The following is a 15748-nucleotide window of genomic DNA, read 5'->3' on the forward strand; positions in this document are numbered from 1 at the left end:
ATGAGTTTTTTCAACCCCTTTTTTAACCCCATTTACACTATGTTTAAGTTTGCCTTTTTGATCGGGGGGTCTATTCATGTATAAAAAAAATTAAATTGAACAACTCTCCTGTAGACGAGTTGATGAATTCAAAAAAATAGAATATTCCACTTTAAAATTTTTTTTGGTAACCAAATTTTTAATTGTTTTGTAAAAACCTACCTTTCCTGGGGCCTTAGTCAATTTAGAAAACATTTAATTGCAAATGCAGGTCTTTTTTCTATAGTCATGGTCTTTTAAAGCATCTACATATACATGAAGTGTAGGTGTGCTTGATTTTAAAAGAAAATCTGTACTTATAAAATTAAAAATATAGGGACCCTTTGCAGTTGGAAAGTCGCCATATGACCAAAAGGAAAGAATAAATTGTTCCGATAGCATCCGAGTTTTAAAAGCGCTCTAACATTTAGTTAATAAATCTATACTGAAACACAGGCAGGAAGTCAGACGTTATTGTTTATTGAAAGAACAGTACTTAATAATAATACCGAACAAGAATGTATTAAAACCCCAAATGATCAAAATTAAAATTTTAATTATGGGTTAAAACCGGTTTTATTTCATCAACTTTTTTAACTTATACAATGTAATAAATAATTATGTTTTTGAAATGTCGATTTTTTCAGATCCTTAATCATCAAAGCCATTGGTCTTCCGATTCGATTTGTTTTTTAATCGTCTGCTGCATTGCAGATTTCTTGCTTCCGTCTCAATCTCTCCCCTTAACAGTAAAGTCTGCTAAGGGAGGTAATCAAATGTTTCAAAATGTCTGATCTGGTGCTTGAGTTGCCGTTCGCTGCTTACACGTTTCCTTTTCTTTTAATAAGATGTTCTTATTATAAAACTAAAATTATCTTTGATGATGATTTGGTGCAGACGTAACTTCATACAATTATGTTGGCTTATTTGTGCCATGCTGCAATTTTGCTCCACCAGGCGCCAGACAAAACAACAACAAAATAAAACAAAAAAAAACAAAAACAACAACAACAAAAAAAAACAACATGAAAATGAATATGAAAATACGAGACAGTGTCCACTCGAGGCGCCAGGCGTAATTGCGTGCTTTCGCCCCTTGCTTCGTGGGACGCCAGATGAAATCATGAAAAATACGACAAATTAGAGTGATTACTTTATCGTATTTTCGCCTTTTCGTTTTCGTAATTGTTTTTGTCTCTCCGTCCCGGCAGAGCGAAAATACGATATGACGCAAATCAACCACAATGCATAAACGTATTCAAACATTTCGTAACAATATGCAGGTTATTTGACGTGCCTTTAATAATGAGAATTTAAAGATATTGGAGAAGATGTTTGGAATCTGACTTGATATGATATAAGATAAAATGTAGATTATATATGAGATATTTTATGTACTGACGTTAAAAAGGAAGTGTCTAAAAAATTCGTAACGGACTTTTTGGACAACCCTCGTGTCATTATATATATTTCTGTATCTGTCTATTATGCTATGCATATTTTTGTTTAAATCTTATATTGAAACAATTGCAATAAGTATGCTTATTAAACTATAGACGGGAATTAGTGTGTGTCCGTATACAATACAAGGACTGCCGCTTGTAGGTTTAGACTGCTTTGTTGTGTCTATCCAACTGTTAACGATTCTCTCTAGCACACTCATAGGCATCCCTCCATTTGCCAGTATTTGGTAATGAAATTCTTTAAGGTCGAATTTGTCTCCTGGAATCGTAAGACAAAATTCAAAATCATGATAAAAAGGCGACATTTAAATTCATTTAAAAAGAATGCGTCCATTTGATATTGAAGTAAAATCATTTGAGAAAAAAAATGCTTGAATGTTTCATTTCTAAACATTACTGCGTAAGACTTACCTAATTCTTTTTCAGCTTTCTGTCTAAGCTCTTTTATTTTTATCTCACCGAGTTTGTAAGCACACGCTTGACCTGGCCATGTTATGTAACGATCAATTTCATTGGCTGCACTCCCATCAGCCAATGCGGTATGATTTTGAAGATATAGAATAGCTTCTTCTCGAGACCATCTATAATAAAAATCAATAATAATAAAATTTTCTAATATTTCAATAAAAACGAAAGCAAGATAAACGGATTAAGAATAAGTATGTAAGAACTACAACTATTAGTTTAGAAGAAAAATAAACAATTCAATTAAAGCAAACAATTCAAAAATGGTTCAAAACAAAAGACCATAGTACAGCTGGGTGAGGCTAGTTGTATGCGTTAAGTATGAAGAATGTATAAATACCTGTGCTCCATATATATCACAAGCAAAGAAATCAAAATTCTGACAGAATATCATTGCCAAACGTGCTTCAAGAATGAGTGTGATAATTTAACGGGAGATAAACATTATGTAGAAGAAATAAAAACTTCAATGACAAACCTCAATAAGCGCCTTTCAACAACGGGCGAGAACCGCAAATTTTAAAATAACGACCACCAAAAAAAACTTTTTTATTAATAATTTTTAAGCATTTTGATTTTTTTCCATTTAAAAACTGACCTAAAATACAATCCGAAATTTATGCATAGTTTATTTTTTTATAATGATGTATTTTAATTTTAAAAATTTTTAAGATCGAATAAGACAGCTGTTTAAATCTAAAATTAGCTTATTTTTTTAAAATAATTTTTGCACATCGATTCAAAAAATCTGAATTTTCATTAACACAGATTGAAAATTTAATTTTTTAAAACAATCCCATTTTTTTCCAACGAACCGTTTGCTAAAAGTAAATTTTTCTTAAATTTGAATTTTTATCTTATCTACTTAAATAAATAAAGATGGTCATAAAATACTAATACTTCAGGTAATGCTGCTCTTGTGTAAATACAGTAAAACTTTCACCTATTTGTATCTTATTGATGGCAACATCGAAAGATACTGGTAGATGTATATCAGTTACTTGTGTCTTTTTCAGTTGAGTTTTCAGTCGCAATATATGTCATATGGCGACATTCCAGCTTTACTTGTGGAGCAAGACCTCAGATGCTCTTCCGTGTATTATTTAAGGCACGAAACTGAGTAGAACCTTCGACATTCCGTAAGGTCGTGCCCCTTTACAGATTGCATAATTGTACAAATAATACAATATTAAAAAGTTTACATTTCGTATCCGTCTTTGTACATTCCCATCTCTTCACCAAGATACTCTGAATAAAGTCCCCATCCCTGAAATGTACGATAGTCATTATGTTATTATGGACCAATGCCTGTGGTTCGCAGAAATCTGGTGAAGTTGTTATTTGCCTTATTCATAGTCTTAGTTTGAACTACGTATTTAGATATTTCAGTGTAAATCGACAGTCTTAGATGAGTTATCTAACATGAGATGGCTTACCTAGGAAAATATAACAGATTGAAGCGCCTTTTATTTTAAAAATTCATATGCCACATTGCTCCTAACAATTATTTAGTTTTCATCTATTTGACAAAAAGTGCATAGAAATCACAGGTCCGTAGATGTTTTAATTGATAATTATCGATCGCGATATAAAAGTTGTTTACAAGTGCAACTAACATTTTCAATGTTAAGAACTCCACTGTAAATTTTACAAATAAACGTGACACGCAAAGTTTCTTTCAGATTTTTACGCTCCATATACGCGGAGTAGATCGGGAACCAGTTTGGAAGTCTGACGAAGACAAAATAGGACTTTTTTTCTAAAATCTGGAAGATTGCTCTCAAGGGAAAAACTGTTCTGAAAGGCATTCATTTACATGTTAATTTATTTTAGTAATGTACATCATATTCGATATTTAATAATTATGGAATCGTTGATATTTCTTTATTCAAACACTAAATTCCACTTTTAAACGATTAATGTTTATAAAACTAGTACAACTGTTTATTTAAAAAAAATATTTCAATGAAAAGATTGTTAATACAATCAGCGTTATCAAATATATTATGAGGATGATATTTTACAACGCCACAAACAATTTTTGGATAAGTGTTCAATGATCAATATCAGTACTAAAATTTATGAAAGTGCCTAAGATATACGTTTATATAACAGACACAGTTAGATAAAAAATTAGTTAAATATATTTTATGTTGATTTCTTTTGTTAATAAGGTCATGTTAAGATTAAATTCACACGAGGGGTATGATGGTACGCTACCTGTAAGTGATGCCCAGGATTTGCTTCGTGCAAAGACAATACCATTGTTTCAAACAAAGGTCTTACATGCAAAATAAAGCAAAACAAAATAAAATAATGGAAATAAACGACAATTGGTTCGGTAAATAAAAGAACAAATTAATGAATAATGAATTTCAAAGATTATCGAGTTCTAATAATCTAATGTCATTTTGTGAGAAAGAAGACATTTATTTGATTGAAAGAAAATTCAGTATTTAAAATAATATTTTTAGAACAAAAATTTTATTATTTTTGGACTGTTTTAATATGGTAAAAATTGGGAAAATGTCTTACCGAGATTTCATGCATCAAAAAAAGCGATCAAATTTTTTATAAAGTACGAAAAGCTTCAAATCATCGATTTTGCATTGCTTTTTTCTATTTTATTTTTAATTTATTTTTTATCCCACCCCCCACCTTCAGTTTTTAACTGGGATCTTTTTTCATTTTTTTTTGTAAGGAAGAAACTCATTTCGTTGGAAATACATTCTGTGTTATTACCCTTCACTTTTTTCGTAATGCTAATTTCCCATAGGCCTCTGGGAGTTTTTTTTCTGTTAAATGCAAATGTACCACGTGGCTAAGAATTTTGTACTGTTACATAGGTAACAGTATTTTTTAACAGTGTAAAATCTAGTCACGTGGTCTATTTTCTAAATAAAATGAAATAAAATGGCCGCCATTTTTTCTCGATTCATTCTTATTTTCAAAGTTAAACCCCGATAAGACACCAATTTCTTCTCTGGAGTCACTATGACACTCATAAAATTTAGTTGTTTGCAACCTGGTGTGCTTTTCGCGTATAAAATATCTTTTTGTTGAATAGTCATAAAGTGAACATCCGTTTTCAACGGACGTAATTGCAATGTAAATAATTATGTGTCAAACTGGAACATGCAGACGATTTAAGCATGCATCAAAGGATTATTTTACAATTTTAATCAGTGAAACGTTACAGATATGGTGGACAGACATAGGATATCATCGTTATTTTGTCAAAAACCATTCTAAGAATATTCTGGAAACAGAAGGATCAGATTTCACAGATCATAACCGTGTAAATGGGTTAGTGTTTTGTTTCCTAAATAAAACCTAGCTTATTGTATGTTTATGATTTGTAGATATCATCACTTGCTTAAAGAATAAAAGAAAAAGAAAACTTCTAAAGTAGTCCTTAAGTACACTTAAAACTTAAAAGGTAAGGACAGTTTAGTTATTGTTACTCTTGGTTTATTTTTGTTACAGTTAGATTTAGTTGACAATTTCACATCATCACAGTATTTTTGTTCGGGGTAATAAAATAAATAACACATGGGTTTGTGAGTAACAGTAAAAAAACTCTCGTAAAAATACTGTTACCCTCGGCTACGCCTCGGGTAACAGTATTTTACTCGGGATGATATTTTTACTGTTATCCACAAACCCATGTGTATATTTATATAATATGTTTAACAAGTGATGCTTTCATTCAAGTATGGAGTGAGAAGAGGCAAAGTTCATTTCATGATTTATGTTTGAATTTATTCCTGTAATTTTCAATATGATAAAAGCAATGCCATTGGCCAATCCTAATTAAGTCTCGTTGTTAATTATGCTTAATAGCTTTTAAAGAGAATAAATAATTTATTGTCGTTTGAGCAAGCGAATTAGATAATAAGTGATAAAATGTTCATGATAATTAATACAGTCTAACAGTATCAGTGATATACTTACACTTCCAGAGGTCTAAACAAGTTGATATGAAATACTCCAGGAGAAGTTTCTGATGCTAACGAATAACCACCACCCAGTCCATCATACGACGCTGCTTTTATGCTAAAATTTAACAGACTCCATTAACAGTTCAGTTCAAACCTACAATTATATTAACGTTATGCTTAAATACGCGTAGTCCTGACATTTTTGAGACTTTTACAAATTTTCATCCCTCCCTAAAGGGGTAAATCATTCTTTATCAATACACTTATTTACCAGTTAAAATATCATTAACAAACTATCTCATGATGAAATTTGTATTTAAATCGGTATGGAAAAAAAACTCGTACTTTAAAGGAATATCTGGAATATCTCTAAAATAGTTTTCTAGAGCCGGATTTATTCTTTTGAACACATTATCATTGTATGCTTTCAAGATTTTGGCCTGAAATAAGAGATAAAAATCGCACAAATATTATAGAAAACATGCCTGGCAATGATAAGGAAAGAAACATGTCATATCTATTGTTTTTTTACTTTTTGCCAAGCAAATCGCATTTAGTTAGTTTAATATACTTAAAATATAATGACATATCTCGTCGTACGCAATAACTCTAAAATAAAATTCCAAATATTATATTTATTAAGGTAAAGCACTTAGCCATAGCCCTAAAATCACAAATTACTTTGTTCATCATAAGCCTATATTTGTATACAATATATTTGAAGAATAACATACTAGCAGCATGATGCAGATATACATTTTTTATTGTATGTCAGTTCATTCTCTTAGATATTCATTAGTGTAGGGCGTTATAATCAGTTATATAAACCTACATTCTTTAAAGTTAACCATTATTCACCCATTCCAATGAATGACAATGTGTTAGGCATATATGAAGAATGGACTTTTAATGATTGATTACCTAACGGTTCGGATATAATAAATATATAAAATCAATTGATGTGGTGTTTTTTTCCCAAGCTTATATGCCGATAAAAACAAACTTTTACTGTTATAGTGTCACTGTGCCCTACCGGTCACAATAGATTAGCCAACCCGTTACTCTTATTTTCGTTGCTGTAGTTGTAAGAGTTGTTTCAACCCCGGATTAGCCAGGACAACACATATATTCAAAACTTCGGAGTAAATCTATTGTAAGAATAAAATCATACCGTGTCGTTTGTGTAAAACCTTGAATCATCTTCCAAACTCGCAAAGAAAGCTGCGACAGTTCCTTCAAAGCCAAGACTACTCATAATCTTAATAAAATGAGTAATTATATTAATCTTGAGAACTTAAATCTTTTATATTTGTTTCGGAATAATAACTGTTTTTTTTGTATCATATACGTACTGAAATATGAAATCGTGCATTTGCTTTATAAAGAACCTTCTTTTCGATATATAATTTTTTTCCGATTTAGACAATATTTATTAGCCTTTTGCTAACTGAGGTTGTCATCACAATATCTTGAATTATTTTATCTGGCTCAGATTTCCATTGATTTCAATGTTTTTATTGTTAAGAATTATGAATATAATAATGTAAAGAAATCAATTTTCATACATACGATATCAATTCAAATCAGTGAATTTCTGTCTTGGGATTTTCAAGGCTCTCTAGTAATGTTCCTATTAAAATAAGACATTGCTTCAAAGCCGATACAATATCAAAAGCTCTATCAAAATTTCATTCATTACCTTCTGCATTTCCTTTGTTATACGATCCACTTCCTGCAGACCAACATCATGGACATCTGCTGGTGTCATGTCAAAAGATAGATGCCATTTTAAACAAGCTTTGTAGTATTCGTTTGAAGGATCCCATGCATAAACACCGTATTCCTTTCGGGTATTTGGCATGTATTCCTGTAAGAAAACAATAATTTTGTATAATGTTTATAGATCTATTGTCTTTAAAGTAAAAGATGAACATATAAATGTCATTTGTTTATTGATTTCCAGGAATTGCTATCGGGATATCATATCATTATATTCCTCTATATAATTGTCTATGATAATATATACTGCACAAAGTCGACCCGAAAAAAATCCGTATTATAAACGAATGTAGTCCGGACTGACATCCCTGAAGAGTAATAAGTTTACGTTATGGTTAAGTATATAGATATTGTGGTACGAGATTTATAAATATTAAAATATTCTTATCACAAGTATTCTTGATTTTCAACTTGCGTTTGTCTCTCATTTAATTTACAGTAACCGTTCACGCTTTTCAATTAAGCCGCTCGAAGTATTGAACCTTATCAGAATTTTTCAAATGAGGCCTCTTAACGGGGGGTTTCAACATTTTGTGTCAAAGATGTAATTACATTGACAATGAAGTGCTTGAGATCTCTAAAGGCATTCATATAAGCTAACACTGCCTCCTTTCCTCTGTTCCTTATATATGCTCTGAAATTATTAAACATAATAGTAACACTATACGGTTAATACATACGATAAGGTAATTTATCTGAAAATTGTTGGCAGTTATACATGAAGCAAGGCAAAACAAGTATTTTGTAACATCGGCCGTTTTCTTTCTTAATATGTTAAATTTATTACTTAATCTCTGACAAAACTGAACAAAACGGAAAAAGTTGATTTAAAGGCGATCTTTACTAAAACGTTTATCCATGTTCCATTGCACGACGACCTTTTAAAGAAAAGAATAATATCATTATAATGTGTTGTTTTTTTGTAAAAAGAAAAACGTTCTACCGATCAGAGTCATTTGTAATGTGTGAATTGTCTAGAAAGTCTCCAAATGGACTATAATAGGATGAACTTTCAGGTCGGTCGAAAATCTTTTGGTCAATTTGCTCTGGAACTTTAGTCTGAAATGAAGTAAGATGGTGTACTTACTTGCAACATGCAACAAATAATGTTTCTGTATAACTATTTTGTATACATACTGACAGAGGCAAGTTTAGATCAGACCAAAACTAAATATGAGGCTCGTACAGAGTTACGTAACATTGACAAACATTTAAACATGTATATAATGTTAAAAATTATGTGCTTTCACAATGACATTGTTATTGGACAGAATACTGACATATTAACATGAGAGGCAGATTCATCATCGCCGAGCTGGAGAGCCAATCAAAATTCTCCAATCTCATAATAGCCGAGTTTTCTCATAAAGGCCGTACTTTTGCATAATGGCATTGATTAATGTTCATAATGTCGTAGTGAACTTCACATTAGTCTTACATTTGAAGTGAAAACGTGTCTAATATTGAAAAGTAGATTAATAATATCATAAATTATAAAAATTAAGCCATAGTAATACATAAGGTATGCTTCTTCATTACAAATATCAGTCATTGATGAATCTATATTCATAAGAAAAAAGACGATGATTGTATAACCGTGTGATGATATTATAAAAGGTAAAAGAAGAAAATGAATCTAGGAAAATTCAAACATAATTCAGTAAGCTTGTTAACAATGAAAAAAAAATGTAATTAATAGGAGGACCAATGTATATTTGAAATGATTACCATCGACACCTGGTGCAATGTTCTGTTCAATGAAATTGCGCGACGACCAAGACTTTTAATTCCATCAACCTGTGGACAAAAAGTACAAAAAATCGAGTTTAAGACCCAATCAAGGTCTGTTATGATTGTTTTCAAACTATGTACTAATTCATTTCAAATATTTGGTGGGAATAATTAAAAATAAAGAATAAAGACAAACTAAGACCAATGAATATAAAATGATTATAATGTCATCAATTGAGTATTTCTCTGACATCGGCAATGATTATATCCACGAGTACATACAAGGCTACGGTCGGCAGCCATGACTAAAATATTAACTTTCGGTGTTCACGAGGTGAAATATATTCAGATATTACACTAAACTAATTATCTTTTTTTTTTCTTTGCAAAGAAACGTTTATCAAGACATTTTAATCTAAATAAAATACTAAATGAAAAGTGCGCCAAATAAAAATACAACATGACGCCATTCACAACGTTACGCCATTTAGTTGGTTTCCAGTTCTTTGAACGCTGGTATTTCACTGAAACAACGTAACGAGCTTAAATGCTCAACAGTGAAATATCAGGTTTTATATATTTTTTACTGAATATTTTTTATTATTCACCGAAAATACATGTAATAAATCTGGGTCATTATCCTACAAGAATCGATGCTATAATAATACCTGCTTTTGTACAGCATATAGTCTCGCGATGTAGTTTTCAAAGTCCCCACGTGTTGCACTAGGGGCGAAAGTAGGTCCACGGAAAATTTGAATGCCAGAAATAAAGCTTATAGGACTTAAGGCACCATATCTGTAGCCATCATTGAAATATATTATAAACAAACTAAAACACATAATAACATTAAGCATTTTAGTAAGAATTACCAGTCTTATCCAGATTACTGACAAAAATACTCATTTTCAAATGAATTGCGAAAAGGAATATGGTTGATAATGTTTTCATATTTTCGTTCTTTTTAAATACTCTGAAATACATAATTATGGTCTTTTAAGACTTTAAATCTGGCTACTTAAAAAGATCGATCGCTTTTCTTTAAGTGCATACTTTGTGGTGCAATAAATCAATTTATTTTTGTCGGTGAAATAAAACAATGATACTTGAATATTTTGTTAAAAATGACAATGCTGTGTATGCAGTGTAATACAATTTAGAACCGTCATTTGACTTTATTTAAAGGAGTAAGTCGATATGTACAAATTAATCAGGCCTTAACAATATGGTATCCGTGCCCGTTGAATTGAAACCACAGTCCTGATTTCCCATCATCGATGTATTTGTGATTTGTGAATTTCTAGAGGGACTCCGGATTCGTTAATGCGAGGAAGCCTTCAAAGTAGCTTACGAAACGTAGAAAATGTTGTCGAATGTTGGTTTGATTTTAAATTTAAAAAAAAGACTTAGAAAACTGTGTTTTCCAGACGACCCGACCTAACAAAGTGTAATCCTGCTGCCATACAAGTGTATTGCGAAATGTTCTACCATTATGATGACTTTATTTCCTAGTATATAAATGATTCAATTCCATTAAAGTGGATTGGTCTGCAAGGAGTACATTTACATAAGGATTTCAAAATATTGATAAAAACAATAGAACTATGTCATATGGATACTCTTAATCTTAAATATGTGCAGAATATCTTGATAGAGCTCTAAGTGATAAAGTATGAACAATTACATGCATTTTATATTTACCAATTTACCAAAACATGCATATATATAATCATTTCTTGATTTGTTGTAACTGTCACGTTTGTTACATAATACTTAAAACCTGATTATTTATGGCATCAAAGATCTTCACTTATGGACCAATTCCCTTTAAAGGCCTGTTATGTCCGAGGAACGTGTTATTTTTATTTATCAAAAGCTTTCTATTTTGGTATTCTTCAATAGTTTCAAGAAAGTAGCTTATTGGCCAGTTACCTGAAGCATCTTTGGCGTCTGTTGCTTTTTAGAAATAACAATAGTTAATAACAATAGTTATAGTGATTAAGCGTTTTGCATGGCAGTCAAAACTCAATTTTGTTTACATTTTTCTACTTTTATGACAATTATTTTCATATTTATCGCTATTTCTTCATGTTACAAGCATATAAGGTGTTCTAAAACAATTATTTATACGATATAATTATAGAATTCAGGTTAATAAGTAAAAATATATCGTTTCTGAGGCATGATGTGCCTTTAACTATCATAATTATGGGAAGCGTCGACAAATTTTTTATCAAACAGTCTGTAAGTAATAAATAAGCTCATTTTACTCCACTTACTCTGCCCATAAATTTCCTTCGATGAAAGTCTCGAGTGTGTCCTTTAAAATGTCAAAGTTGACCTTTTCATGGATGTCAAGGTCGTCTTGTTCAATTTCATATAGTCGGGCGAGAAAGTCTAGTGTCTTATTCTGAAAGAAATTAAGATGTCACTTTATAATGTTAAAAAATTAAAATATGAGACAGTACGAATGTTTGTTTTATCTACAGTAGATATTTTATCCGATCACATCTTAACCAAACATATTGCGTTTTCCATACTTTATACAGAATTTATTTTACTTCGATTGTGTAGGCAGCTATAAGCTTATAAACACAATTTTGGACCAATCAGTATTTAGTGATAAGTGTAAAGTTTCTTGCTCAAGAAAGCAACGGTTTGTCCCTGACAGGCTTTGAACCCATGTAGCTAGCAATCAGTAGAATAAAAGTTCAACATGTTAACAAATCGGCCATGCCGCCATGTTCATACTTTTGAATGAGACTCAGGTATGGCAGTTTTGTGTTTTATTTGTTTTAATAAACCGCATATCAACGAACCCTTTTTGTGTGGAATTCTTCTAGACTGTATTCCTCCATCAGATTATTATATTTGTACATGCCATCATGGGTCGAAGATGTGGGGTTAATTCTCATCCGCCAGTCCCAGAAATCATTCTGGAGGGATAACAAAGACTCGCCGGCATCAGCTAGAAGTAAGAAATTATTTTCTATAAATTGATTCATATCATATTTGGTCATGTAAATAGAATCGGTATTCTTAATTCCGACAGTGTTTTTGTAATGTTTGTCATATATTATAGAGTTTATAGTATATAAAGCCATATATCTTCTGTTTATTTATTGATTCAACAATTTGTCAGAGATTATTTTGAATTCCGTCTTATGACATTTATTTATTTAGCAGGAATGTGAAGTTCTATCGAGGTTCTCCTAAATACCTGATATAAAGCACGAAGGGGTGGACTTGGACTTTTATACATATGCCACACAAAATTATTTAATCAGTTTTTAGTGAATGGTATCGGAAATATATTGTTTAGGAATAGTTTTAAGAATGCATCAAACATATCGAACTCAATCACACGTCAGCGTCACATTGATTCAATTAAGTTAAACATCATGTCATTTGTAAATGAATAATTTTTCAAATATTTCAAGAAGAAAGAACTGAAAAGTTATTGTTTTTTCACTTTGACAACAATGGTTATTTCCTCTCTAATACCGTGTAGTTTTGTTCGTCTTTGTTGAAAACGTCAACAGACAGCACGAAAAATAGTTAATAAATCAAAATTGTATCGTATAAAAGAGAATAAGAATACATAACATATAATAAATTATTAATACCGTTTTAAATCTAAATGCAATAATTTCTTTGATGTTCTGATTTTATATAATATCAGGTATGAGTAAACATATATAGAGTTAAACATTTGCTACTTAAAAAGGCTTTTGGTTTTAAAAAAAGAACCAGATGAACCAAATTAACAACTCTACGATTCATAAGAAACGTCTTTTTTTGTATGCGTTCTGATGGATTCTGCTTCGCAAACCCGTCACACTTTTGGTTTGCGTCACAAAGTCTTTATCAAATGAGAACAAAGGTCAACAAGGCAAAGGCGACGTTCACAGAACGCAGCCCCGATACAACCTAGCCACAACAGCAGGGTACCCAGAGGACACCGAACCAAAAACGAAGAGAGCACAAGTTTTTGTTATTGTATTTTTTGTTTGTTTATACACTTGAATACTAGTAAGACTTATCAAACATTGTAGGGCTTAAAGTGTTTGAAGCTATATATCTTCTGCAAAAGTCATTGTTATGATTTGAAAAAAGAAGACTTCCAAAAATTTTGTATAAAACAAGTATGGTAGTTAACTGCCTTAAAAGAGAATGGCGTACGCACGAAATAATTGTTCAACGGGTAAGACTCTGCATAAAATAGTAGAATGATGTAACAAACATATTATACGCACCTGTAACTTCAATTTCTGCCATAGAAATAGTCAGACAGAAAACCATTAAAATCACATTATTCCGTATTATATCATCCACACCCATGTTTCACTTATTCTTCTCTTTATGTAGGCTCACAACATCTAATTAAAATCGCAGTTGCCTTTATCTTGTCTATCCACTGTTTTTGTTTTTGTTTTTTTACTTATGCGAGTACTTGCATGCTAAAAATTGAATCAATATATCGCATAATAAAACCAGAAACAGAAAACGATTTCAGATTATTACTTAACATAAATAACAAATTATTCACACAATTTTGTACTTATGCGAGTACTTGCATGCTAAATATTTAATCAATATATCGCATAATAAAACTAGAAACAGAAAACGATTTCAGGTTATTACATATCATTAATCAGTAATTGGTCTCACAAATTATGAAGTTCAATTATTTACACATTGTTAAACTTGCAATTGTTAACCGCGACACAGAACAACACAACTTTCACTTAGATTGCATGCTTTTTTCTGAAATATATGTATAAAACTCTGATGTTACCATATTTCTTGAAAAAATGTACTAGTTAGTCATACAGTATATAAGTTCATATTTTTAAAACTGTACATCACAAGACATTTTATAAACGTTTATTATTTCCATATAAAAAACGTTTATCATTTCCATTATGAGGTTAGGAATGATGTAAAGTAAAACGATATGTTACATATGTAATATGGATATCTCATGAGGCAACATTAAACTCCATCAATGAAAAGGATAAAGTTAAAAAAACAGACGTGTACGTTCGCGATATTTTAACGTTACTCACTCACTCACTCTATGTCTGCTTCACAAACATTGCTAGGAGAAATGACTGCCTTTTTCTCGAAATTTGTAATTTCGATATAAAAACAACTGATAGATATAAATATAGAGGCTTTGTTCACAATAGAGCCTTTTAATTACATGGGAACAATAGCAAAGAATTAATAGTTTATGTGTTTGTATCAATTGTGAAGAAAATATTAGTAATAGAACGAAAATCGAAACACGAGGCTATCTGCATTTTACGATGGGGTGTAGCCCAACAGTATAAATCAGATTGCCGAGTGTGTTGATGCAATTTGTCTTTTATATCATAGACAAAATTAAAAACCACGTTCCCTGTCGTCACAATAGGAAATCCGAGAAAAAGTATCAAATGTATATGACTTTTCTATTTATATGCATTTCCCTGTCGCCCCAAAAACATGATCCAATCAACGAGCATGCTCTATTTAAATTTCCTACATACGATGTGGTAACTGGGGTGTGGGTAACATATACCTTCACTCAAGTTTACGCACTGTGCATGTATTCGTATACGACTTAACTCTGACACATTTTCAAGGGAAATGACTCCAAACTATGGTACAATTATTTTATATCCTCCATTATGTTTTGTTATCCGACACCGTTGAAGTAAAATGTTGTCTGATGATGGAAGAATACCCAATTTGCCTTGGCAGTGTAGTCCTAAATAACTTAATACAGTTCATTAAAGTAGACACAAGGATGGAATTTGAAGATGTTGTTAGTGATATCTCTAAACTGTAAATCTATAACACAAGATTAAAGACACAAAATCCAAACAACGCAATTATGCTCACTCCACGTAGTTAGTGTATAGGTACGAAATACCAATGATGACTTAGTTAAACATATAAAATGTATAAAGCTCTGTACTTGTCCTCAGATGAACTACACATTTCAACACTGCAGTTTATATTAAATGACATATATTAGCATAGGCTATTGAGAAACTTCCAGGATGTGCTTTTTTGTTGCCGATCTCGATCCTTATAGTTTCCTTCTTTGAAAGCACTGAAAATGGTTGGAATATCGTCCCTACTACAATGAATTATTAGAACAAACTCCTATAATGTTTAAATAATCTTTTGCCCTAAAGTTTATTTCTGATCACCATTATCCGGATACGTAAGGCCTCAACAGACGGCAGGATTTAGTTGTACAACAATAATTAGAGATATGATGTAAAATTTTCAAAGCAAAACAACACTTGCATTCAGACCGTAATTCTACATTGTAATATCATCAGGTTTCCCTAAAAA

At 31.2% G+C, this 15748-nt stretch overlaps 1 protein-coding gene across 1 annotated transcript; it reads right to left on the minus strand.

The window, feature by feature from the left end:
• Nucleotides 1-1298: 1298 nt before the first annotated feature.
• Nucleotides 1299-15344, minus strand: LOC132748229 (uncharacterized). The gene is made up of 16 exons (XM_060737793.1): nt 14964-15344; nt 13654-13857; nt 12217-12365; nt 11677-11807; nt 10066-10195; nt 9395-9463; nt 8610-8725; nt 8219-8300; nt 7587-7754; nt 7059-7145; nt 6233-6327; nt 5901-6002; nt 4167-4227; nt 3149-3213; nt 1893-2068; nt 1299-1740 (listed from the first exon to the last, which is right to left on the minus strand). The coding sequence occupies exons 2-16, from the start codon at nt 13736-13738 to the stop codon at nt 1532-1534; spliced, it is 1725 nt and encodes a 574-aa protein (XP_060593776.1). The 5' UTR covers nt 13739-13857; nt 14964-15344; the 3' UTR covers nt 1299-1531.
• Between the last annotated feature and the right edge of the window lie 404 nt (nt 15345-15748).

The sequence above is a fragment of the Ruditapes philippinarum genome, unplaced genomic scaffold (genome assembly GCF_026571515.1).
Source record: "Ruditapes philippinarum isolate M1 unplaced genomic scaffold, ASM2657151v2 ctg353_1_1_1_1, whole genome shotgun sequence".
Taxonomy (NCBI): Eukaryota; Metazoa; Mollusca; class Bivalvia; order Venerida; family Veneridae; genus Ruditapes; species Ruditapes philippinarum.

Excerpts from the sequence above, each read along its gene's own strand:
- LOC132748229 (XM_060737793.1), bottom strand. The coding sequence starts at position 13,738 with ATGGGTGTGGATGATATAATACGGAATAATGTGATTTTAATGGTTTTC. Across the intron at positions 8,726-9,394 it reads CATTGCACCAGGTGTCGATG|ACTAAAGTTCCAGAGCAAAT; the intron begins GTAATCATTTCA and ends ACTTCATTTCAG. Across the intron at positions 7,146-7,586 it reads TAACAAAGGAAATGCAGAAG|ATTATGAGTAGTCTTGGCTT; the intron begins GTAATGAATGAA and ends CATTTTATTAAG.